General features: G+C 38.3%; 3 protein-coding genes across 6 annotated transcripts; 2 read left to right on the top strand and 1 right to left on the bottom strand.

Moving 5' to 3' along the window:
* The first annotated feature begins 33 nt into the window (after positions 1-33).
* LOC124321259 (LEAF RUST 10 DISEASE-RESISTANCE LOCUS RECEPTOR-LIKE PROTEIN KINASE-like 1.4) lies at positions 34-2759 on the top strand. Of its 3 annotated transcripts, XM_046784173.1 has the most exons (6): positions 42-139; positions 200-385; positions 461-740; positions 811-1534; positions 1602-2175; positions 2236-2759. In XM_046784173.1, exons 2-6 carry the CDS (start codon positions 343-345, stop codon positions 2517-2519), a joined length of 1905 nt encoding a protein of 634 aa, XP_046640129.1. In that variant the 5' UTR covers positions 42-139; positions 200-342; the 3' UTR covers positions 2520-2759. The 3 variants fall into 3 exon arrangements, with proteins under 3 accessions (XP_046640128.1, XP_046640130.1, XP_046640129.1); XM_046784172.1 differs by having other exon boundaries at positions 34-385; XM_046784174.1 differs by having other exon boundaries at positions 35-361.
* Positions 2760-3212: 453 nt separating this feature from the next.
* LOC124321260 lies at positions 3213-5850 on the bottom strand. Of its 2 annotated transcripts, none has more exons than XM_046784175.1 (13): positions 5628-5849; positions 5409-5558; positions 5261-5338; positions 5152-5177; positions 4959-5084; positions 4746-4821; positions 4569-4643; positions 4405-4487; positions 4199-4316; positions 3976-4063; positions 3793-3811; positions 3701-3732; positions 3213-3619 (listed from the first exon to the last, which is right to left on the bottom strand). In XM_046784175.1, the coding sequence occupies exons 1-13, from the start codon at positions 5779-5781 to the stop codon at positions 3526-3528; spliced, it is 1119 nt and encodes a 372-aa protein (XP_046640131.1). In that variant the 5' UTR covers positions 5782-5849; the 3' UTR covers positions 3213-3525. The 2 variants fall into 2 exon arrangements, with proteins under 2 accessions (XP_046640131.1, XP_046640132.1); XM_046784176.1 differs by having other exon boundaries at positions 3556-3619; positions 3798-3811; positions 5628-5850.
* Positions 5851-16139: 10289 nt separating this feature from the next.
* Positions 16140-23048, top strand: LOC124321282 (chaoptin-like). Its single transcript, XM_046784201.1, has 11 exons — positions 16140-16347; positions 17126-17453; positions 17983-19871; positions 19962-20021; positions 20108-20410; positions 20721-20977; positions 21060-21291; positions 21366-21491; positions 21571-21681; positions 21761-21996; positions 22272-23048. The coding sequence occupies exons 2-11, from the start codon at positions 17132-17134 to the stop codon at positions 22522-22524; spliced, it is 3789 nt and encodes a 1262-aa protein (XP_046640157.1). The 5' UTR covers positions 16140-16347; positions 17126-17131; the 3' UTR covers positions 22525-23048.
* Positions 23049-25996: the final 2948 nt, after the last annotated feature.

Raw genomic sequence — 25996 nt, 5'->3', positions numbered from 1 at the left:
ATAGCTGCCTTCGCTATCCCATGATTTGGGAGCTGCTTGCAATAAGTAGTTCTCACTTAAGAGCAGTATCCACAACACATCAAGTAACGTTCTGGGAGCATAAAAAGGAGTCAATAGTGCGGTCAAAATTTAAATAATCGTAATATATCGAATATCCTTAAGTTCAATATTTCCTCCGTTATTTCTAAATTGAAAATAGAGATCACCCTCTTTTCTCATTCACGCATCTCTCACTTACGATTATATTTTGAAGTCTTGATCTGCTGAAAAACATTTCTCTATAATCGTACCTGTTCTAGTGTGATTAATATCTAAAAGAGCGAGAAAGTGAGTTAATTAAGCATGGCCTCTGGGGAATCAGGTAAGAGGAAGCGAAACTTTAATGGTAACTTTTTTTTATATATAGCACCACATATCAGCTAGCTGCAAATTAATTATTTTCTTATCTGTATTATTTAAGAATCGGACGAGAATTCCATCCAAGTTGAAAACATAACATATTTCGAATCAAAAAATCAAAGTAAGTTCTCTAAAAAACCAAATACAACTTGTCAAATTTTCCGTGGTAAGTTAGAAAACGGAACAAAGGCCTTCATTCGAAAGTTTGAGGTAGCAAGAGTTCAACAGAAAGATTTAGAGTTCCAACGAGACATCGAACTCCTCCGTGAGCCAGAAAGAACATCACACATGCACAAAAGTTTCATTCATTACTTCTGCTTCATAAAGCATGGCGAGTTTTAGTAAGCAGATTTATATATTATTGCTCGAGTCTGTAATTTTTTAAAATAATGTTTCAAAAATTTCAAATAGCTATGTCGCTACTGAATGGTGCATTTGCTCCGTAGAAGATCTTTACGATATTAGAAGGAATGGACACAATTGGGAAGGGAATGAGATTGACACGAAATTAATCAAGGAATCACTGGGAGGAAAAAAAGAATTATTACGACAAGCTACAGAAGGAGTTGCATTTTTACATGCGATGGGCTTTGTCCACCGAAACCTAAAGCCAAGTAACTTTTTGATCGCTCAGCTTTCACGGCTTGATCGCGAAGGCTTTAAATACCTGGTCAAAGTGTCGGACTTTCGAATGAGTAAACATTTAGGAAAGCAGCCTAATCATTCTGGCCAAAGAGGATCAGATGGATGGATTTCTCCCTATCCCCCCAAGAATTATCCTCAGGAGATTAAAACACATCCGTCCGAAGATGTGTTTATTCTCGGCTGCTTTTTCCACTACGTTTTGACCAATGGCAAACATCCATTTGGAGACAACGGAATCGAACGAGAGCTTAACGTAAAAAAACATGATTATGAAGTCTATCTTGCCAAATGGAAACCAGAAATTGAAGAAATACAAGCTATTAGTCTTGTAAAGGATATGATTAAATACGACCCAGAAGAAAGACCAGCTCTCAAAACAATTCTTGGTCGGGCTTACTTTTTACCCGATGATTACTACAAGCTTTACGACTTACAAGCTGAAGTAAAACCGGGACTCTGCGTTATCTTCAACCAAGAGACTTTTGATAATGTAAAAATGTTTTATTTGCTGACTAAATCGAATTATTATTTTAAAATTGTCATATAAATATTTGCAGAAAGACGACAACCGCGAAGGTACCAATAAAGACGCAGAAGAATTAAACGACGTTTTCAAAGAAATGGGCTTTGACGTGGAAAACCACAAAAACTTAACGGCGAAACAACTTTGCAATGAAATAGAAAAGTTGAGAGAAAAAAATTTTTCCAATTATGCTTCTCTTGTTGTGTGCATTCTCTCGCACGGCGATGAAGGAACAGTTTTTGGCACAGACGGCGATCAGGTGTCGATTGAAGATGTCAAGAAACAATTTAACAATTTCAATTGCCGTGATCTTATTGACAAGCCCAAAATTTGGATCATTCAAGCTTGTCAGGGAAATCAACTGCAAGAAGATTTGGAAAAATCAATAAAGTCACTTACACCAAAGAAGCCTGAATCAATAGGAAATTTAGTTTGGCTGATACTAACCCGCATAACCAATTATTTCTTTAATAATAGCGTCAAACAAGAAATTCAACGTCAACAAGTTATTTTAAAACCCCCAGATATTCCACGACCTTCTGTGTCGGATGTTCTTGATATAAGGGCCACTGTACCTGGATTCTTAAGTTACCGTAACGCAAACACAGGTAAGAAGAAAATAAATCGCCTTTATTTATTAATCTATTTTTTTAAATAAATATGATCAGGTAGTACCTTGATACGAAACCTTTGCAAGCAACTGCGAGCGGCATTCTTGAAAGAGGACGGCGAACAATCGAATCGCCATCTAGAAGATGTACTTAAAATGGTCCAGAAATCGATTAGTAAAGAAATTGGTTGGTTGCCGGCCACCAAAATTGATTGGGAAAGCTTAGACGCCATGAAAAAGCGAATCGAAGAAAACATCGAAATTCTTGAAGAGGAAAAAGCAACGAACATGGAAGAAAGAATTAAAGCAGAAAAAAATAAACTTACTAAAAAGGGTTACTGAAAAAGATGTAACAGAAAGCGGAAACAAAATCAATCTTACATTCAAAAAAATTTTTGATGAAGAAAAACAAAAATCAATATTTGTTCGTCCTTGTCATCAGACCATCGAGTGGCGTTCTACTTTGATGAATTTTATTAGGTTTGAAAAAAATAACGGGAATTTTTCTCGATCGTTTTCTTTTCCTGTAAAAGTTTCGCAATATAGTCAGGTTTGATATACAATACATTCAGATTGGTTATACATTCTCTTAATTATGATCAAGACCAAATGAGCGATGGATAAAAAAATAAGAGTAAATACTGTAGATATTTAAGTAACTACCGGTACTAAATTTAATTTTCAAGTTTTTACTATAGGCCTACGCCTACCGGTACTTAGATTATTAATTATGATTTTATTATTAATGAGTAAAGCTGGATGTTATGTTATTGATGAAAGCCAAAGAGAAAGAGAGACATCAACAACGCCCTTCAATAAGAACCACACCATCTAAACGAAACATTTATTCGTATTTTTTATTTCTTGACGAACATAATGACTTTTTGTACGGAAAGAATTTTCTCTTACAAAATTTCATGTAAAAGATTAAATTATTATATTATTTATTCAAATACTATAATATTAAGTTAAATTATTCAATTCCATTAAGCAAGGCTGAGATGTTCAATTCTTTTCAGCGTAGATTCTTCCAAAAAATTTTCTTCTTCGGCGTTCATAATTAATTTAGAAAAAAAAATTTGTAAATACAGATTAAAATTTATCTCCTTTGCTTTCTACTACTAGACTACAAGTTGCTACAATAAGCACTTCTTGGTACTTGGTTACAAAATTTAATTTCTCTTTTAATAAATTATCACCAATAGCTTTTGCTTAGCTAATACATTTATTGTTAATGTTACTATAAATTTAGTGGCATACGGTATTTCAATTTTATAGGGAACATTCACGCAGGGAACTTTACATCAAAGGGAAGTTTAAATAACCGCCGTTATACTGTTAAATTTCCTTACAGTTCACAAATAAAATAGAAAGGGGTATAGCCTTCGCCACTACAAATGATGTCACTCCAACGTCCAGCATAGTCGGTCCCATAAAACAATCTGAAATTTAATTTAATCATGGAACTTTGAATCACTCTTAACAATTTACTAATTATCGTAGGAAAAAAATATATATATCACCTGACGCAGTAACCAGTGGCCATGTCATCAGGCTATAAAAAAAAAATAAAAATAAATAACGTTCATTTTAGTACCAAAGTTAAATGAACTACCTGACCAGGATACCAGTTCCTTTGAAAAACAAGGAAGTAAACAGAGAATAGCACGGTTCGCGTCACGAGCAAAGTATTTGTTGCCAAAATTTGTTGACGAGATTGGTATTGCGCCAAAAAAAAAATTTGGCGCATATTAGTCCTGATTATACATAGCTATAGTGTTATTGAGGCTACGCTTACGTGGCAGTAAAGGGTTGGTTAGATCCAGTCCATACGTAACCGGTTCCTCCCCATTGCCCTGAAGTCCAGTAAGCATATTTATCTAGACCTATAATTTAATAAGAATTAAAAAGTATAAGTAAAACTGAAGAAGAAACTCTTTATATTAATCTGAATATAATAAATAAAAATAAAAATATGGAAACGGCAAAAAAGCAGATCAAAAGTGCTGGATAGTGGATACCAGAACTTGCACTCGTAATATAGTTGTCAATGAGTGAAATTTCTGTCTGTGTTTCTAAACCGAGTAAAGTTGCTCCGTTGCTTCGACAATACGAATCGCCAATATACCAACTGTCAACCTTGGAAGAAAGGCGGGATAATAAATGTATTCATCATTTTAAATCATGTTTGCAGAAGAATGCCTAATTTTGTATAAGTTTTAGTTACCTTGTAAAGCGAGAAACAGTAACACTTTCCATTCAATGTTTCACACCTGACTGATTCCGAGCCGAGGTTCGAGGGACAAGAGCCTATAAAGGAAACAGGGCAGAGAAGAGAAAGTCTACATAAAACACTTTTTAAATTGTAAATGTGGCAAGGTAAATAAATACCTGGAAGCGGAGTCGTTGATGAAGAAAAAGTGGAACCGGTGCTTTGTGTTGACAACGGTGGGGTTACCGTTTGATCTATTTAAAAATATTATGTGGAACACGTTTCAAAATGACAAACAAAACCACGAAATTTAAATAAAATAAAAAGGAAAATTCTCCGCTTCAAGACAGCCCTACCTGATGATTCGACAACGAGATTATCGATTGCCACAGCGTCCGAATTGCCAGAATTACAGAACCCATATATCGAAATCTAAATAACTCGTAAGATGTTTGTTTTAAATTAAAATTATTAAAATTATCCTTAAATAATCTACTAATTATAAAATGACAAAAAGAAATAAAAGTAAAAAAAAAAAAGAAAACACGATTTAATTAATTAAAACTCACTCTCGTTTGAGCGGATTGAGTGGCTGGAATCAAAACAGATATACTACGCCATTCAAAGTTGGTTGGTGTTGAATATTCTACCAAACTTAATATCCTCTCTTGAATACCGTTATTTGACCAATAGACCTTTGAAAATGAGAGACTAACATAATGAACATGTTATTCCTTTTAAACAGATTAATAACGTATATACTTGAATATTGTTAACTTGAGTTGGATCTGAGGCAGAAAGAATTAAAACCATTTAAAACACAATCAATTAAATAATCACAAAAAGTTATTGTTATTGTCAACACAAAAACCTGATCGTATCCAGAAGGATAGACGAAGCTGATCTCCCGGATCAACAGTGAATTGTTCTGATCGTAAAACAGCTTGACCTTATTCAAAGATAAAAAGATTTGCATCTGTATTTCAAATTGGAAACGATTATAACATAAAATAACAAACCAGAAGTGTCAGTCGGACGGTTAACGCGGAGGTATTTTGTACCCGATGGTGGTGTAGGAGCAGGTTGCGTGGGATCAAAGGGCGTACTCAAATCTTCTATATTCCATCTTGCATCAGCTGCTGATTCATCTATCCATGGTGACATGGTTCCTTTTGAATATAAATTGTTTCTTTAAAGAGCAACAGCCTTACAAATATTTCAATAACATTTCGCTATACCTGATTCAAAATCACTCAGCTGGAGTACGCGTTCGCTTGCACGATCTGGAAATGCGTTGGAAACTTCATTCAACTTTTCTCCATCACTTAATCGGAAAGAAGTCGACAGTAGGGGAAATGAAAAAAATAAAATGAATGCCACCGACACTTCCATATTGATTGTGTTGTACTAAAAATTCTAGCGCGCACTGTCCTTTATTTTTAACAGCAGTACGAGATCGAAATCATGAAGGACATCTCTCAATTTGACCATCTTATCAGTGGGACGGCTCAAATACGATCTCGTGATATCAATAACATATTATTGCTGACGACATTGGGTAAACCAATATTACTAACTGACAATGCAAAATTGTGAGATAGGTGATTGCAAGTATCTTTCATGTCTCAACTATCGTAGACCTGTCTATACGAAAGTTTATCAGCGCCGATCAGCGCCTATGCTATGATGGTTATGTGCTTTGTATAAAACTTATTTTTGTCTGGTTTTTCATTTTAAAAATCATCATTTTTAAATCGTGTAAGTCACATGTTGCGCGTGCATTTTACTTTGCGCAAATTTTTATTTAAAAAACTTACTTCTAACGGTACTATTGCAAATTTTACTTAATAAAGTACTTCATAAAGTATCTCCGAAGAAATCTAAAGCTCAGTTGAAGTAATATTTTTATGACCGCTGACCGCTGATTTTCATTGTACTGAATGTACTACTAGGCTCGACTAGGCTACGGTAGGGGCTACGTTTGCCCTGCTCATCGCCATTCGTCGAGAGAGGAGGAGAAATGGGAGTGACCGAATTTGCCTTGTGGTAGATAGCCGAATGCAGGGAAAAGAAACCTTACATCGGAAGCGAAAAATAAACAAGTAGAAAAATACGAGAGAAAGAAATCGTTACAGCAGAACAAATTTTCAAGTTGACATTTATTTTCTCATGCCCCATTTTCAGTTGATTTAATCGCTTGATAAATGATAGATACTCGAAACAATGTAAGCAGTGTATCTGCATGCAAAGTGCAAACCTTTTTAGTGATAAATGGGTTGGTAAAGCCTTCTCTATCCAGTAACAGATGTCGCTGACGTTTTGCAGTGGTTGAGCGTGATAATTATGTTTAAACGGTTTATTAAGCATGCACAGCAGGTCTATATTTCACATACTTACTACTTCACTGGCAATTGTTTGCAAATAAAATAGTATCGTTCGTAATAAAATAACAAGTGTCAAATAGGGCAGGAATCGGAGCTCCGTCTGTAAGCGGCGCCATGCTCCGCTTGTCTTCCAATACAAATCCTCGCTACATAGTACATACTACAACACCCGCCAAGCTCATGGTTTATAATAAATATATTTCACCTAGAAAATCCCATCTACTTCCCCGCGCTCTCCCTACCGTCGGCTCTGCACCTATTAACGGTGGTTTATGGGCCGGCAGCCACGAGTCCACGACTAGCTGGGCAGACGCCGGTCAGTGAATGTAAAATGTCAGTCATCGATTTTTTAAACCGGCTTTACACACCTAGTCACACTCATATGCCCTACAAAATGTCTACCTCTGCATTTGTATTTCTCCAGTCAACAACCTCCGGCAATTCAAAACTCTTATTGGCTTTATTAGTTGCTTCTCGTGACCGCACCCCCTTCAAACAAAATAATCAAACCAAACCCAAAAGTAATCACAATGAAATATAATTTTATGCATATCGTCAAATTCGCACTGTTAACACCAATATTATACAGTGTGATCGTGAATAAAATTTGGTTTCAAAAAACGAATCAAAGCTGAGGTGATAAGCAAAAATCACAACAATGAAGGTTTAGCAGTTTTACAGTATTCAGTGGTATACCATTTTTAAAATAAGAAAGTCTCACACGATAACAATTTGACTGAAAAAAGAACGGAAAATTGCAAGAGAGAGAACACGTACGTACTACACTGTGGAGCACACGTCGGGATATTGGTATACCATAATACGACACAAACTCATATATATATCAATACATCATTGCTTTATTCATTAAAATTCATTTGCTGAGTGGTTAAGAGAAATGGCAGCTAGTGGAGAATACAGTTGGAATGGCCCGAATGTAGGGAAAAAAGGATTCCGGATTTCTGTTGAGATCGTTACTGCATAATAAAGGTTGGCAATAAGCAGCTGGTGATCGGCTGTCGGGCATCGGAGGCAGTGTTGCAGAAACAGAATAGGAGGAAGCCATACTTGGGTCTGTCTGCTGTTGCTGCTGAGCTTGTCTTTTCCATTTAGTTCTGTCAAGAAAAAGTTCGACGTAAATCAACAACACACGTTGCGGATTTGTAGTAGGTCAGCGGTCAGCTATGTCAAGTCAGTTCTGAAATACAGTATATTTCACGGCTCTTTTGACGAGTTATACCAATTAATTCAGCTTCGAGTTCTATGGCCGTCCGTCTATAATACAGCGTTACTTAAAGCCGCAGATCGATTCCATTTTCCATTGCATTAAAAAAGAAACTAGATGGGTCTACTATAAATTTCTATAAGAATCGAATTGTTTCATCCCTTGAAACCTTATCACATCATTATACCAGTCGTTAGAGATAGTCAGCGCATGTCAAGAATGCGGAAAGGGAAAGGGGCTGGGACTGGGGAAAAAGGGGCATGTCCGCAAGCTAACTGAACAGCAGCCACGAATTTGTGTAACTTTTAAAATGTTTGTTTGCTCATATATTCCACTAGCGGCTATCCCATGATTATTTTTCAATTGCTTTTTTTAAGTATAATTGTTTAATGTATAAAGAGGGATGCATAACCCAAACAAAAATATATTTTACTTCTTTTCAATAACACTTGAACGTTGGCTATGTAACGCAAAAGAAAATTGAAGAGATTAGTCTTACAGCAAACAAACAATTAGTTTTTAATGTAATTTGTTAGGTAGTGAGTCCGGAACACACTACATGAAGCAAATGAATGAGGCTTATACGCGGCTTACGTATCTTATTATGCAATTCTATCAATAGAACTAAATATGTAGATCGTATTTATATTTGCCCATTTTAAATGGGCCATTTATGAGTGCCTGCATCCAATTGTGTTTCACAACATTTCGGCTGGATTTTTCAGTTATAATTTTAGATAGATTTCCGTAATGTAGAAAATTTGTGGTATAATGTATGTAAAACAATTTTGGTACGAATCGTTGTGCACCGGTGCACGGTTTTGAGTTGTAGTTCTTACGATAAATGAGCTTTTTAACTTCTGTTTCCAGCCGGCGAAAGAAAGGGCAAAGGGTGTGAATTGTACATATTTTAATAACAGTTTTATAATTATGCATTTTTCTGAAACATAAAAACAACTAGCTAGCTGCTAGCTGCTTCTCTAAAGTTGTCAAGGCTGGCTTGGACTATAGGCGCAAAAGGACGCAACAAGCAGATAGGCTACGACAGTCTCGACTTGTAAACTGCGCAGCCGAATTGATTTCAAATAAATTTGTTTAGGCTATTTACTTGTTCCTTTGGATATTTGTAACTCAGATGCCGTATTCAATCCCATACATTTTACACGTATGAACTGGCAAAACAATGAAACCCAACCAAAAATAGATAAGATCTATATTATAGATAGGATTAAAGAAACGTAACCCATACGGTATATATAGGGATACACATAGTACATACTAACGAATAATAATCGCATCAAATACTGTGCATCTGGGAAATACGCTAAACTTTTCTATCAGACAACTCGCTGGTCATCCGTAAAGACATACGAATGCAGATATCGTTGGCAGAGGAAGGAAGGCGGAAGAGGAACGCAAACACTAAGGTGACGTCTCCCTTCGAACCGCCTAGCTATTGAAATCCTACACTAACGAGAAGCCATTCAGTGTTCTTCCTCACCTTTTGAAATCTCTAGTTCTATTTCTATGTCATAACGGAAGCAACGAACGAAAACATACCGTATCCTAAATTGGATGTTACACTTACGGCCCATTCCCCTCCATTCGCTTAGATACGACAAAATATACACATAGTCTATATGTTTGTAATAGATGCCAATATGCAAATCCATAAAAAATCAATCAGGTCTATATTGTGACATATTTAGGAAATGTGCAACCATCGCTGGAAATGACTACCAACATTTATTTGTGTCAAATTTGTCTTATTAAAGGTATTTATGTGCAAGAACTAAGAAGCCTTTCATAACTAAGCAATGCGTGATAGAAAAAGTGGATTTCATGAATAACGCTGGAATAACGCGATGGAGAGAGCACGTTTTCCGGACATCGCCGATTGTACCGAAATGGTGATATTTATGGTCAACCTTTCTATACCCATTTCAGAATGGTCAATTGCCGCTGGAAACCTCCCTGGCATATTGACTTATAGGCCATAATTTCATTTGTTGAACATACCTTCTGTTTTGATACCAGGTTTTCACTTGGGTTTCAGTGAGATTTAGAAGCTCTGCAACGTTTCCTCTGTCTGCGACTGAAAGATATTTTTGCGATCGAAATCTGCGCTCAAGAAATGCCAGCTGGGCATGGGTGAAAGCAGTTCGGCGACGACGAGGTTTCTTGTTGCTGCAGAGCATGCTCCCCTCCAGCTCAGAGCTCCGACGATGAACACGGCTGAATTGGCTTTCTTCTTTCTTAAAGTTGTGCTGTCCATTCTGGGAAGACTCGTTAACGAACAAGGGAGAGGTAGTTTTGCTGAAGAGTTTTTCGTCGTTGCTAGACGAGTTCAAATCGTCTTCATCTGTAAATTTTGAAAATACAAATATGACCCACAAAAACAGATGGTCGATTAGGCCTAAATATTTTAGTATTTAAAGGCGAGAATTTAGTATGCATACAAGAATTGCCGGCTCAAGTTATTGATTCCACCGCATATTGTTATTTTTACTTGTTGCGATTGCGAGCTACGTAGTTAAGTCATCAGTCATGTTAAAATTGTTTTTATTGCTCATTATTGAGTTCACTTTTAGTCTTATGTTATTAACATTTTACGGGGATTTTTTTAAAAATTATTTAAGAGCTTCAACTTAACATTTTAATCCCAAAAAAATTTTTTTAGCTAAAGAAGTTGTAAGATTAATGAAAACCATGGAAATGTGCGTTCATTTAAGAAAAACAACCAGGAAAATGGTAAAGAAGATCAAAGATTGAAATTGAACTGTACAAGTGTTACAAGGTGACGAAAATTCAAAAAGCGAAAATATTGGCTGATAAATTAATTGAAAGTGAAATTGATTTTTGGTGTGCAGATATAGGAACACGACCATTTAAGTCAATTAGTGAATTGAACCATGTTCATGATCGGACTGCCAGTTCTAATGACTAGAATGAAAAACACGAGGACGATGATACCGCTTATCGACGTATCATTCGCTTTGAACTATAAAGTTTGTGTATGACTACAGATGAACGATTTTTCAAGCAAGCAAAGTAACCATCATCGGAAGCTAAAATAAGCTTAAATTGACTGTCATAAATACGGCCGCTTAGTAATAATGGCTTCAAAATTTATTCTGCGAAATCAACAAAAATGAAAATGAAAAAAATGAAAATCTAAACGAATAACAACGATAGAACTGATCTGAAATAGACAAACGAATCTGTTTGTCATGTGGGGTGTAAGGAGATTGGTCTAACAAGTTATCGCTTGAGAAAGAGTCAAGTGGATGCCATGCACGCGCACACACACACACCGACAGAGAAATCAAGAGCGAGTATATAAGGAATTCTATGGAGGAGGGGAGAGAGAGCGAAACTGCGAGACTGTTAGGAGATTGAGAACGTTATACTGTTAGAGCTCGAGAGAGTCGAGGGGTAACTAGGATGAAGAAGCGCCAAGCAGCCAAGCTGTGCCGTTTGTCGAGGAAAGAGAAAGAGGGGTGACTCTTTGATGTTTTGAAAAATACCAATTCACAGCATGGCAATTATTCCTCTTTTGTGTGTCTCAATTACCTCTAATCGTCCTAACATCCGTACATCAGACGTCGGGTCTTTTTATCATTTTTTTTCTTCCTTTTTTTACTTTCCTTTTAAACAAGCTAGCGCGTCAGCCTTCCTAATGACTCTATACACCAATAAACTAACCCGGCTCATTTGTTTCTCATTAAGCTCTTTCTCGTGTAAAGCTACGACAAATTTGCTAGTAATTATCAATGCGTTGATACTTCTGTATCAGGCTTTAACTTTCAAAAAGATTGACACATGCAGTCTATAAAATAGATCTCTTTTGGTATAATCACACCAGGTATTTTTTTAAAGATATTGCGTAGCTAACCACGATTGCTAATGACTATATCCCTCCACCAGCACCAGTAACTAGAATCGTTTAAATTCTTACATAGTCCTTTTACAGGGGGCGGGGCTACATTGTCGTTTTCTATAGGTGCGCATTTGATGCTACGAATATCGTCCACTATGCGTCGTGTCTTCCATATGTTAAAATGTGTTTACCTTTTATGTGCAATTTTATAATTATGGGAAATAAGATTTGTGAAAATATTCTCTCATGATAAATGATGATACTGATCTTGCTTGTATTTCATGCACTAATAGGTTAGAAACTAGAAAGTTAGAGCGACTATACAGGTTATATAACATGTCTGTAGAAAAGCCCAAGCTGCAAACGTGATAACACTTACGAATTTAGTGTCAAGACGCTGAATGAAATAGCAGAAAACAAAGGACTTGTCGTTGAAAGAGGGAAAGATGAAGTGTGTAGAGCAAACAAAGGATTCCGCTTTTCTTTGAAGTTTCAGCTTCTTGATCTTACACCTTGGTCTTGGAGTCATTAGAGACTTTTTTACTCGTTTTCTTACTTGTGCACTCAGTGTTTGTTATCTTCGAGACGAATTGTCTACTCAACACCCGAGGAAATCCCCACCTTGCAGCAGCGCGATTACTCATCATCTCAAGTCTCTCAAGTGTTCAGTTCAAAGAACCTCCAGCGATTCAGTCCAATTAACAATATTCATTTTTATCAGAAATATTCTATGCCAACAAGTCTTTGATCTCTCATTAGCTGCACTGTTTTCTCTGCGCAGCACTTGACGGCTCTTACAGTCACCCATTTCTCTTTGTTAATTGCGATGTGATAGCTCATATAATACTACCTAGTACCTACCTCACTTAGGTATCGTACGGTATGCGTTATTAATAGTGTCAGCCCGTCATTACCATCACGGGCTGACAAGCAACACATAAGGTTCGAAATAATAAGACAACTTTTAGGCAAAGTCGTAGTATAGCCTAAACTATTAGGTAAAAATACCTATATAAAATATAGTGAATCGAAACTTACCGATATTAGATTTGGGGGCTGAAATCGTCTCACCGAGCAAATCACGAATAAAGAAAGATCGCAACTTTCCAGCCATTTTTTCAAAATTCGAATGGAATGTTCGCGATTATCCCAGCCTTTTTCGTTACTCGTGGTTTTAATTTGGAATTAAATTGTGTTGGTAGACATTGAAACAATAGGTTTTCACTGTTTTGTTCAACTGTTGAGCTCGGTAAAGTGGGAAGCTGCTAGACGAGAGCGAGAGCGAGTGTGAGTCTGACTGTGAGATTGGTTGATTGACTAGGTATTCACGTGTATTTACACGTATGCTTATAGAATGTGGCGGTGAGTTGACAGTCGAGCGGCGATGGGAGGAAGCAAGCCGAAAGATGCTGAGCAGTCTCTCAACCCAGTTAGATGCAGCAAACGAAGCTGATTGGTCGCCAAGGTTATAACTGAATTGTCCCGAGGTTTCCAGCTACCACATCTGCGCCGAAGCAACAGAGACTTGCATGGGGGCAAAAAATTTGACAATATAATATCATCTTCCAGCCACCCAAAAAAAAGGTCGGAGAATGGTATTATGCATTGAGATATTGCCGACGTTACTGTATACATTAACATTCAAACAGCCATCAAATGCGATTTTCTTTTATTGATTCTATATGCTTGGTTCTTATTTTTGTTCCGGCTTTCTAGGCTTCCAACCCCCCTCAAAACCAACAAATCTACGCAATCGAAATGAAGTGTTCACAATGGAAATCAGATCACTTTACAGCAGGGATTGTCAATTTGCTTTGACAGGCTCCGACGCGCATTGTGCAATGTATATTTAAATATAGCCAGTCGGCCGGGCCGCCTACTCATCGACGTTTACGTGAGAGATTGAGAAATTCTCTCGGCACGATGGAATCGAATTGCTGCACGGACGGGAAATGAAATCCTGAGGCTGAGAGAAAGCGGTTACGTCAAAAATGACTGAAAAATGCAGCTAACTGGAATCAACGAATTTCAAAAACAACTCCCCATCGAGAGATATGTGTCTACCAGTATCAGATATTGAAGTAGGCCTAGCTCTATTGCTTACTGCAACCGAGCGAGAAAATGTCATTGCTTCCATTGGATTACGCTCTGCGCCAAAAGCATAAGTCATTTTCGGAATAAATCTCAAACAAGAACAAGAAAAATGAATACAATGTCAGTATAAGTTTACCGCCAAGTCCAAATCAGCGTCAAATGAAACAATTCTTCCCTAGCGTGTAGTTATGGTATTCACCCGTTACCATTACATATAAAATAAAAAAAAAAATAAAAAACTAATGGGGCTTCTTTTAAAGATTGCGATACATGGCAAATGTGTCGGCTTTGTGCAAAGTCCTTCATTTTGTGTGCATCGTCTTTGCCTGGGTGCTCTTGAAATGAATGTTGGAATATCATGACTGATAATGACTCTTGAATGATTCGTCCTCGAGTGATACATTATTTAGCTGGCATCTCTTAGGTCAAGTTATTTGAATTATATTTCGTGCCTCATAAAACTTAAGCTCGCGAGCATTACCGAGAAAGTCGAGGAGTATAGAAAAGAAGAAGAAGACCAGCTAGTGGTGTCCAGTGAAGCGTTTTGTCAGGTCGTTAGTGGAGGACGACGCGTGCTGAAGAGGCCGTCCGGTGTTGCCGCTCGGTCTCCCTTGGACATATAGGACGGAAAAACCACCCGTATAACAAAGGCACAGACGGTGGCCGTGTTTCGTCATTGTGGACTATAATGAAGTCTTTAAGTTGTCCCTTGCTGTGGGCATTTGCCTTGTTAAGCGAGAGTCTAGCTCCTGCTGCTGCACTGTGCTGGCGTCGATCCCATTGAATTATAATAGTTCTCCTACCACAGCACGGTTTGGAACATCAACATGGAGGGCCTCACTTGCAAACCTCTTAGACAAGACGTGACCCCAAAACCATAAAACACCCAAAGGCATGTACATTTTTGTTTTTTCTTTTACTTTCTAGTCGCGAATGGAACAAAATAAAATAAAAAAGAAAACAAAAACAAAACAAAACAAAAAAAACACACACTTCAATTTGTCGTTGCTTTATTCGCCAAGCATCCCTATTTGTAATCCTTCCATTGAAATGAAATTGCTTTCTAAAACAACTATTCTATAGTCAATGTGGGTTAGGTTAGCTGCTCCCCAAAAATAATGAGGTTTTTACAGTGGACATTAAAACGATTTGGGTTGATTTCAAGCCAGAATATGCAAAATGAAACTGGTATACTTTTTCTGTACACGATCTCACTCTCGTTATAATATATAGTCACTGCTCTCTTCCTCTTTTTGATTCCTGTCGGCGTTCTCGTTGTCATCGTGCAGTGCAACACTCGTAGCAATAAGCTGCGATTGTGCACTAAATTGCCGAGATGATAGGAGAGCATGTTGATTAAAGACCGTTGACAATATGACGCTGTTGCTGCGCCATGCTACCAAAGTTAGCTCAATTTAGTCCTTGTCGTTGGTTCCTTGATAATGTACAGCAGTAGTCACTCATCGGTGATGTTTCACGTGTCGTGTGTATCGTCTGTACTCTGTACTCTCTATTCCTGCTCTATTCGTACGCATGTAATTCCCTTGGTAAAACCGCACCATCACAGAGAGAAGAGGAGCGGGGAGGATTAAAGCGCCCAAATAATAGAGCAAGCAATGGAGAGTACCACCAATCACGAGGGAAGTAGCATGCCGCGGAGTTGTGCTGCGCAATCAGCATCCAATTTCTCCCCTTCTCCCGTCATCGTTGATCTCTCTCTCTCTCACTCACACATACACACAATGTGCATATAGGTACTACACGACTGCACCCTTCCTTCCTGTTGGCGATCATTACTCCCCATAGTGTGTATACAGTATAGTATATGCAATGCGTCCTCATTTGCAAGGTCAAAGCCGCGATGATTAGCGGCGAATGTTATCCAGCCTTGCAAATTACAACGACGGTAGGTAACACCCCCAAATCACTTAATCCCATTATGCAGCTCTCCGTTAGTATACTCTCTTTTTCAACTTGAACAATAGTCCATACCGGTATTGATACGTACGACTCGAGTTGGCAAAGAAAGTGTTTACAGGCTCGGTGTTTATTCGCGCCCTCCATAGCCCACTCCTTTCAAGTATATAGAGAGGGATTTTTGTCAGACCCGAAGAAGCCGACAAAGCATGAGCAGCCGTGCCTACTTAAGCCACGGTCCCCTGACTTTTATGAACAGTATATAAACCTTCAAGTTCAATACTAGTTTGGAGTTCGGGGGAGCGTTTTCTCTTCTATTTATTTCCAACAACGTTGCACAATATTACCACCAGTATATTCATCAGTTGAAAGTGTGGAAAGAGAGCCCGAGTCGGTTCAGAGATTTTCTCACTTTTCTTTTTCTTGGTTGATGCCAAAGGAAGCGCGTTTGTTGAACGGTGAGTGATTCATCTATAGAAATACTGAAATAGATTTGATTGCTAACAAATTTGTCGGCGAGTCGGCGAGAACACAGTTTTATTGTTAAATCGAAATGACTTTATCCGTGTAGCTATGTTTAAACGTATACGGATAAATTGTTGGTAATTTTTTTTTTTAAAGAAATTTTTCAAATGATTCAAAAGAAAAAAAAAACTGTAACACAATTGACATTACCGGTACTAGAACCAAAAACCTATCCTAAAACACGATTTTGAACATTTTTCTGTTAGCGCCATCTTGCAATTAAAATACTGCACCGAAATGTCTCTTCCATCAATGAACCAAATTTATGCAGCTGATCTTTATATCGGTCGATACCGTTCCCTATGAGTTTCAGGCGTTGAATTGTAAAGATGAGCGAGTTATCTAAATTTCATATTTGAGAGGGTTTGAAGCGTATAAAAAAAGCTCCCTGGAAAGTTATAAGGCACACGTCTACCATACAAGCTCATTTGATAGTCTTCCTTCAAACAAAGTTGTTCTATTCGATGATGGCCCAACCTTTAGAGAACCGTTGTCTGGCACCGCATTTGAGAAGCCATAAGAGCAGGGAGACAGCCTTGGTCGACGTAATCCTTTTAGATGTGTATAATAAGCTTGAAAAAGTCTAATGAAAGGGAGGTGAATGGGGTGTTGGGCGAGGAAAGGGACACGCGCCTGGCTTTGCAGGAAATTCGACGTAGGCTACCTACCAAGCAACGCCACCCTCAGTTATACTCATTCAATTTTGTATAGAAAACGATGCTCCCCAGACGAATGTACTCCATGGAAGTGACCAACACTGGTCATTCCATCATGGTAATCGCTTCGCTACTGGTCACTTGTGCCATCTTCGTGGGGGCTACCACCGGCATCCTAGAAGATGAGACGAAGAATCTGCAGCCCTGCCCGTTCAACTTGCTGTGTCGATGCTCGAGAGGAGGACCTGAAGTAGGATTGATTTATTGTGAGGATATTCCTTTGGCCAACGTCCCGGTGGGAATCAACAACACCAAAGCTTTCGCCCTCAATCTCAGACGCAATGGGCTTCGCAGAGTAGAAGAAAATGCATTCCATCGAACAGGTAAGAGCAAGACTCGTCTGATTTTCGGTTGTGTAATCGTATTTACTTGTATTTACTCTATGTAGAGAATGCATAACTAGCCTAGTTAAGAAAGCAATTGACAACGAGAATTTACTAATGTGTATAGTAGCAACTAGCAACATACGACCTTTGTGTGCATGTTCCTAAAAAATGATGGGGATTCGCTTGTATTTAATAAAAAAGAATCTGCTTAGATAGAATAATGAATATTATGATACATTATTTAGCAGCACCTTTATAATGATTTTTATGGGGCATCGTGTGTAAGAAAAATAGATTTATACATATAACATATCTAGTTGATGGTAGGCTTATCTAATATTTAATACATGATACATATTATCTACGTATACAAATTATACTTTTGATGTATACGAAACTGCTATACATAAATATGTGCTGTTGCCTGTTGGCTACTATCAAATTAACTTCCTAAATTGCAATTTTATTTAATGTCATGGAAAAAGTAAAAAAAAACTAAGACAAATGCAATATCTTTGATTTTTAGGCTTGTGGCGGATAGATATTCGCAATAATCATTTGTACAGTGTCCCGGAGATGGCTTTTGCCGGTCTCGAACGTTCACTGGGAGAACTGTACTTGCCATTCAACCGCTTGCAACGCGTGCCGCAAAAGGCTTTACAGAACTTGGAGAAATTGAAAGTACTGGATCTTGGGGCCAATCTCATCGTCGAAGTGAATCGCGAAGATTTTTCTGGCGTAGAAGATTCACTCCAGCATTTGTCACTGGCCGATAATTATCTGGTTACACTGCAGCTGGAGTCCTTCACCGGCTTTCAGCGGCTCGAACGTCTCGACTTACGCGGAAATAGCATTCTCACTGTTGCTCCACTCGGTAGTAGTGGCACCTTAAAGCTCTCTCATCTCAATCTAGCCGACAATGCTCTCGAGCATATTCCTTTCATCAGTTTGGCACAGATGAGATCCCTTAATACCATCAATCTTGCCAACAATCGCATCAGCACCACATTCGACGTCTTCTTCCAAGGTCGCATCTCCATCGACACACTTATTCTTGACAACAACATGATCGGCAACTTACCTCCGTTCGCGTTTCAAAATTTCAATCTCATTAACAAGACTTCGCTTAACGGCAACTTGATCAGAGAAATTGCAGAGGATGCCTTCAAAGATGCCAAAATTCGAGACTTGAGTCTTAGTGACTGCTCCGTTCACGGCGTCGACGCGAGATCCTTCCGTGGGCTAGAATCTTCATTGCAGCGACTCGATCTGAGTTACAACAACCTAAGCACACTGCCCGAAAACTTACTCGACAAATTCGACTTTTTGAAAGCGCTCATTTTGAATGACAATCCGCTTACTTTCAAAGCTGAGGAAGTTCTCAGCGGATTTCGTTACACCTTGCAAACAATCAATCTGGTTGGAGAAAAAATGGGTCAGATACCCGTCAAGCAAATGAACGACATCCGCAACTTACGGTCGCTGGGTTTGAGTTCGTTGAATGACCGCGTCTCCATTGGTGACTTTGAAGGCTTCGGCGCTGCCCTAGAACATTTGAGTTTGTCGAAAAACAAACTGAAGACTATTTCGTCTAATTCTTTCCGACACGTACCAGGTCTCAAGGTTTTAGATCTGTCCGAAAATCGCATTTCTCAGATCGAAGCGGACGCTTTTGCAGATGTGGGGACATCTCTCACTCATCTCCATTTGACGAATGGTATCGGAGTTGGAACTTTGCCATCAGATCCGTTCAAAAAACTCATCGCTCTTCAGTCAATCGATCTTAGCAACAATCGCATTACTAATCTGCCGGACGACTTTTTCCATTCCATGAAAGAAATTCGATCCATCAACCTGCAAGATAACTCAATAGAGAAAGTTCCACAACAAATGTTCGATAATGAGCATACACCAAACTTGGTTAACATCTCCTTGAACTTTAATTTTATCAACGCTATTGAAGCGCAAACATTTTCTGACTTGCCGCATTTGAAAATTTTGAATCTTGAAGACAATAAGATCAACCGCATTGCCAAGGGAGCATTTCAAAATATCGAAAGTCTGGAGTACATTTCACTAGAAGGAAATATGATTAACACTATCGAAGCAGAAGCTTTTCACAATTTGCCCAAGTTAGAAACCCTCAATCTCGGTCATAACAACTTGGAAAAGTTGTCATTTGACTGGTTGGATCAGGTTGGCACATTGTCTGCTATCAAACTTGATGTCAGTCACAATCTTATTCAGCAGCTGTCTTCGAATCGGACAGGATGGTCGTCATATTCTAGCATCCGTTCCCTGGATTTGGGTTATAATAACATATCTTTCATTTCCCGCAATTACTTTGAGCCTATCCGCAGCTCATTGACTCACTTAGTCCTGCAGCACAATCAACTTCGAAATATTTCCAGAGATGTAAATAAAATTTTTTTTATCATTTATTAGCTATTTTTTTGAAGCTATTTTTCAAAGTAATCTTTAAATATTTTTCATCCATTTGTTTAGGTATATAGTGATATGCAGCATTTACTATGGCTGGATATCTCAGACAACAATATCCAACTGGTATAAAATATTATAAAAAAATTTGCAACAGAAAAAAAGGACAGCTAAAATAGGATAACTGAAATCGCAAATATTTTTCATTGTAGGTTGATTCAGATGCTTTTGCTAATGCAAAGAGTCTCCAAGTACTTTTACTTGACCACAATGATATTAGTGAAATATATCAAGACATGTTGAGTCGTTCATCGACGCTTCGTGTTATCAATATTTCACACAATAGGCTCCGATTTTTGCCCGACACACTGTTTAAAGATACTCAGCTGGAAATCCTCGATGTCTCACATAATCAGATAAGCAAAATCCCTGACGGATGTCTCAGTCGCATCGCTACTACTCTCCGACACCTTGATGCTTCTCATAATGAAATCACCTCAATCACCCCAGATCAGGTAACTAGCGCTGAATCCTTAGTTTTGTAGATTTTAGTTGAAAAGAGAGTCGAAAAACGACTCAGTGAATGTTTTCACTGTCATAAGTCATAATGTAGCAAAAATGCATCCAATTGCTGTAACATTGGTTCATCGTGTGTCACCGGATGGTTGCGCTAAATCTAAAGTGATATTTTGTTTAATTGATAAAGTAACATTTTGTTTAATTGAAAAATATTACTAAAAATAATTAATAAAATTAATACTTAAAAGTACAACTATTTTTACCCTAATCCAAACAAGTATATTTTTTATATTTTTTTTTATGTAGTTGAAGAAATTAACTGACCTAGTATATTTGGACCTTTCCAACAACGCGATTTCAACATTGAGCGAGAAAACCTTTTCTTCACTGAACCGGTTATCTTATCTGGATTTAAGCAGCAATCCCATTCAAACAGTTGCCGATCACATATTCGATAACCTCCTTCAATCATTGGTGCATCTTAACTTGGCAGATATAGGAAGTATAAATCTCGGTGATTTCCATCTACCGGAGTTACTTTCACTCAACATTTCTTACAATACGTAAGTATAACATAATTAACAAAAGAAAAAAAAATGTAAAATTTTTTCCTTTAATCTATTGAAACTACTGTTGGTATTGAAGGGTGGAGAATTTGCCCTCAGATTTCTTTACTCGATACGCCAATCTCAAAGATTTTGACATAAGCTATTGCCAGCTAACAGTACTGCCAGAATCGCCATGGTCCACAGCGTCAAAACTAAGATCACTCAATCTAAGTGGTAACAATTTAACAGTTATGGCAAATGGAACACTAGCGAGCATGAAAAGTCTGGAATATTTGAACATTAAAAATCTTCCACTGCATACATTTGAGGTATACTACTTTCGCTATGCCGGCCACCTCAAGTCCTCATGTAATTGTCACATAATAAAATTTTTCTTCAAAAGGAGGGAAGCCTTTTCCAGATGACCAATCTTCGGCACTTGGCAATTGGGACATATGAGAGAGTCAAGGGCATGGATATTCCTAAACTTTTGGATTTCAACCATGCCATCAAGCATCTTGAAATCGATGTAAATGCGGAAGAAAACATTTCTGACGGATTAGTTCGTGAGTTTTAAGCGTGACTTACATATGAAATTTTTACTACAGGTTGAAGCTGGAACATTCGAAAATCAGTTAAGAGGAAAGTTACCATTTAAACTAGGTAATATTACAATCAGTGGCAATAAATTAAAAACCATTGGAGGCAACGCTCTTAAGGTGACTATAATAAAACCATAATGTAAGTTAACATCGCTGAAGCAATTTTTGTCCCACCGTTCGACCTTCCATTGTAAAGGATATTCAAGGGAAATCGTTGACTCTTACATTGCGAGATAACAGTGTAACAGAATTGAGTAGGGCACTTTTCCAAAATCTTGGCAATGTTCGTTGGCTCCAACTCGACATACGCCATAATAAATTATCATCTGTGGCAGAGCCATCAACCACTATTCATCCCGGAACCAGCGGTTCAGTTTTCCTAACTCAATTACATATGGCGGACAACCCTTGGAGCTGTGACTGCAGCGTAGGGTTAGTTTTTTCTTTCTATGTTCACACGTTATTGGCTTAACATTACGAATTCGTGACTGGTGGAAACTAACAGACATTCAGAAACTTTAAAAAAAAAACTGGTTTAGGATGTTAACAAATTATGTAATCCTACTTGACTTATAGAACAAACTTACTAAATAAGATATTAACTTATTAATTAAAATTTTATTGCCAATGATACATTTAAATTTAGTTGTAAATCCCGTCAGATCATCATAGTGAGATTTTAATTTAACTTTATGGTAATTTCGCAGATGGGTGGAATTTTGGATGCGCAAATGGCGTCAATCAATGTGTAAAGATCGATGCAGCAGCTATCAAACCATTATCAGAGATCTCCGTGCAGCAAGTTGCCGCAACAAAGGTGAAAAACCTTTCATAACAGTACTGAAAAACGATTTGGAATGTGGCTGGTCCTCCTCAAGCACTGTTACCAGCAGTTGGTTCCAATGGACCCTTGTTGTCGCCTTTGGCATGGCATTCGTTCAACAACTAAAATCTTTTTAGCATTGAAATATAATTTTGGTTGTAAGCTTTGACTATTTAAACTACCAACAAGCTTCTCATGCCAAAGCGAACTATTCAATAAATTAGCGGCGTTAATAATTCATATTTAATATGTTTTAACTGTGTGCCTGGCTATCCACGAAAACACTTTATCATCTTTCCCTCTCTCAAACGGCACCATGTTATCAGCCGAAAGCCTCTCTAGATTTATCTCAAATATGAAGCTCCTCGAAGTGGTTGTCACGTATGCTTTTGGTTTTCATGATGATAAAATGATTTTCGTGTAAATGCTAAAATGATAAATGGAGAAATTCTACAAAAGGACGTAAGAAGACGCTGCTAGCGATGAAAGGGATTTGTTTTGTCTCGTTATAAGAAGGCTTTGTTAGCTAACTTCCCAGTTATTGTTCAATTATCCAAATTATTATTTTGACTCAACCTTGTCCAAAGATAATAAAAAAGGAATTAAGCCATTATTATTATTTCTGATGGTGCAAACTGAAAATACAGTACAAGTACCTCTAGCGCTTGGAATTTTGTACAGTTGGCAAATAGCACTCTATGCCTTAATTTGAACTTGTGAGGCAATAAGACATTCCTCTCCTTCTTGTGCTTTTCGCCCCCTTTTCTGTCCATTCCTTCGCTTTTTCCCTGTTTCCTATGTATAAAGGCCTTGTACATCGATACAGATGGGACTTGATACATAGGAAACAATGGAAAAAGCGAAGGAGTGGGGGCGAAGTCTCATATACGGCAATCGGCAACGCCGAATAAAATGCCTGAAAAATGTGTCGAAATGGGGGTATCACGAAAATCGTGATATCTCGGACATCTTAAAGAATTATTTAAAATCCCTATGGATTCTGAAAGAAGGATAGAAGGGCTACATTTTGTATCAATTAGTTTTTGTGTAGAAGCCGAATATACGGCTAAAAGCGATGTAATCGGAGGGGAAGACTTTGGGTTTTCGTGATATTTCACGATTTTCAATCCCGATTATCTCGGGAACGAAACAAGATAAAAATACGGACTTTATTCCGTTGGAATCACCTTGCGATTCTGAGCAGAATTGATCTAATCCGGATTTTTAGAGTCCTTTTCCGGATTACAATCCGAAAACGACCTCCGGAAAAAATGGGGTTTTTCGGTGCGGTTGAGTGGGAGATTGCTTGTTAAAGTTTCCACTTCACAATTCTAACAGGCCCCACCCGAAAATCTCTGAAAATCGGCTTACTTTTACCCTAAAACCGAGATGGGGAAGCAACACAGCCGTGAAGCGACCAGGAGTCTATAACTTTGCCAGAGCCATGAAGTTGCTAATGAAATTGGTTATCGGGTTCCAGCGGGTCTGTGATTGGCTACAAAAAGGAAAGAATTTTTGCGTGTAAACAGGGCTATTTAGTTTTCATTTATTTTTTAGTCAATTCGCCGTACACGTCAACGTGCCTGCCTGCCAAATTTTCTTACAAAAATTTATGTTGCAATGTTGCACCCCCCCTCATTTTTTTGCATACCTTTCTCAGCCCCCAATTTTCAACATCCACCTTTTCTTTGTTCTAGAAACGGCAGAACACGTCCAGCTCTCGCATCGACAGATAGCTGTCTTTCCCTCTCCCTCGTCTTAATTTCCTGATTTATGAAGGGGGAAATAAAAATAAAAGGGAAGGAGTGGCTTCCGCAAGCTCCTTTACATGCAACAGCTCCCTATCTTGCAAAAGCTTTTTGAGGCAGACCTTGGTCTGGGGGACAAGAAGAAGAAACAAAACTAGTAGAAGCTTACCTGTTAACTTAGGTGCAAAAGAAATACTTGAAAGAAATATGTTTTAAAAAAGTCAAGGGGACAAGAAGAAGAAAAAAAAAACTAGTAGAAGCTTACCTGTTAACTTAGGGGCAATAGAAATACTTGGCTTGAAACGTTCATCTTTAAAAAATTTATCCATTATCTGTTGTAACCACTGTTTCGGAATGTTTCGGACTAAGAGTTTGTATCTACCTATGTTCGAGTTGGTGGATCCTCATTTTCTTCTTTCCGGGAGACCAAATCTCAATGACAATACGTGTTATTGCTCTCGCACTGATACCTCTAGAGGCGACTAGCTCCCCTTTCAGATGATGAGCCATATTACATAATTTCACTTTTGAAGGCATCGGTGACCAAGACGTTTTTTCCTGGCCGCCTTTTTGTCACTCACGTCTTCCAGTGCGGTTCTATCCATATCAGGATCTTCAGTGGATTCATGTTCTTCCAAATGCTTCCTCAGGAAATGAGCACGGGCGTTTGAATGTGACAAGTACGTAGGTTCTAAAGCACCACTCATAAGATGAGGTGCATTGATATCTTGTTGAAAAAAAATACAACAGTTTAAGAGATGGCATGATTAATTTATAGTTAAAGCATGGTATAAGAGCTTAATGGTAGGGACACTCCTATCCCTGAGAAGTGTTGTCGTTTTCAGGAATTTCTGTTTTGCAGCGCCAACTACAATCCTGAAAACAACACTTCAGGTATAGGGGTATCCAAGAGGAGTGATCCTACCCTTAAGCTCCTATACCATGATTATAAAGGATCTTACCTTCCATGAATTTTCCGACGGTGGATTTTCATCGCTTTTTTCCTGTCGCGTCCCATTTTGTGCGTTGTGTCGCCTTTCTGCCCCTTCTTTATTGTCCAGTCACAACGAACCTAAATATTATAAAATGAGAAAGTTGATTATTATTAAAACCTTTAACAAAAAAAGGTAAAATTTAATTACCATGTTGACCTCTAGGATTGCCCCTACCAACTTTTTTTCCTCAGCTTCCGTCATGTTCTAGCAAATCCAGGGAAAGAGCGAGCTATCGTATATTCATAGAGAGAGAGACTATAGAGTATAGACGGGCAAGCTGGCAAGATTTCGGGCCAGCCGAAAAAGGTGAGTAACGACCCGACAGGTGATCATTGCTGTTCCCTCCTCGAACACACCCGAAACGGATCGAGCCCGTCGAAAAAAAGAAAGGAAGAAAAAAGAGCTGCAGGGCTCTCTGTCCGTTTCCTAAATGAACGTCACGGAAACTGGGCAGTGAAAAATGACTGGACTCAGCGCGCCCCGTCCCCAAAGGTCCCAATCATTTCCAATAGCGATTCGTTTCTTCGACAGTGAGACGGACGGACGGACGGGCCAAATGAAAGAAGAGATTCCAGCCGAGAATTTTTTCATCTCTCTCTCTATACACACGAAATGCCAATAATGTCGGCTACGGCCGATAACTGATAGGGAAAAAATCGAGTGTACACACGCGTTTGATATCGAAATCTCCGCCCCGCCATTTTTTTCTCTCCCGCTCTTGATTTCGATTTGATTTCCAGAGATGACTAATTCGATCAGTTCCGTTGTTTTCACATGGGAGAAAATAAAAGAATCGCAATCAAAAAAGCCAAAAAACAAAAAAAAGTTCATAGGGGAAGGAGGGGTCCATAGGGGAGACCTGAGAG

The sequence above is a fragment of the Daphnia pulicaria genome, chromosome 1 (assembly GCF_021234035.1).
Source record: "Daphnia pulicaria isolate SC F1-1A chromosome 1, SC_F0-13Bv2, whole genome shotgun sequence".
NCBI classification, from domain to species: Eukaryota; Metazoa; Arthropoda; class Branchiopoda; order Diplostraca; family Daphniidae; genus Daphnia; species Daphnia pulicaria.
This window is presented reverse-complemented; position numbering and strand designations above follow the sequence as displayed.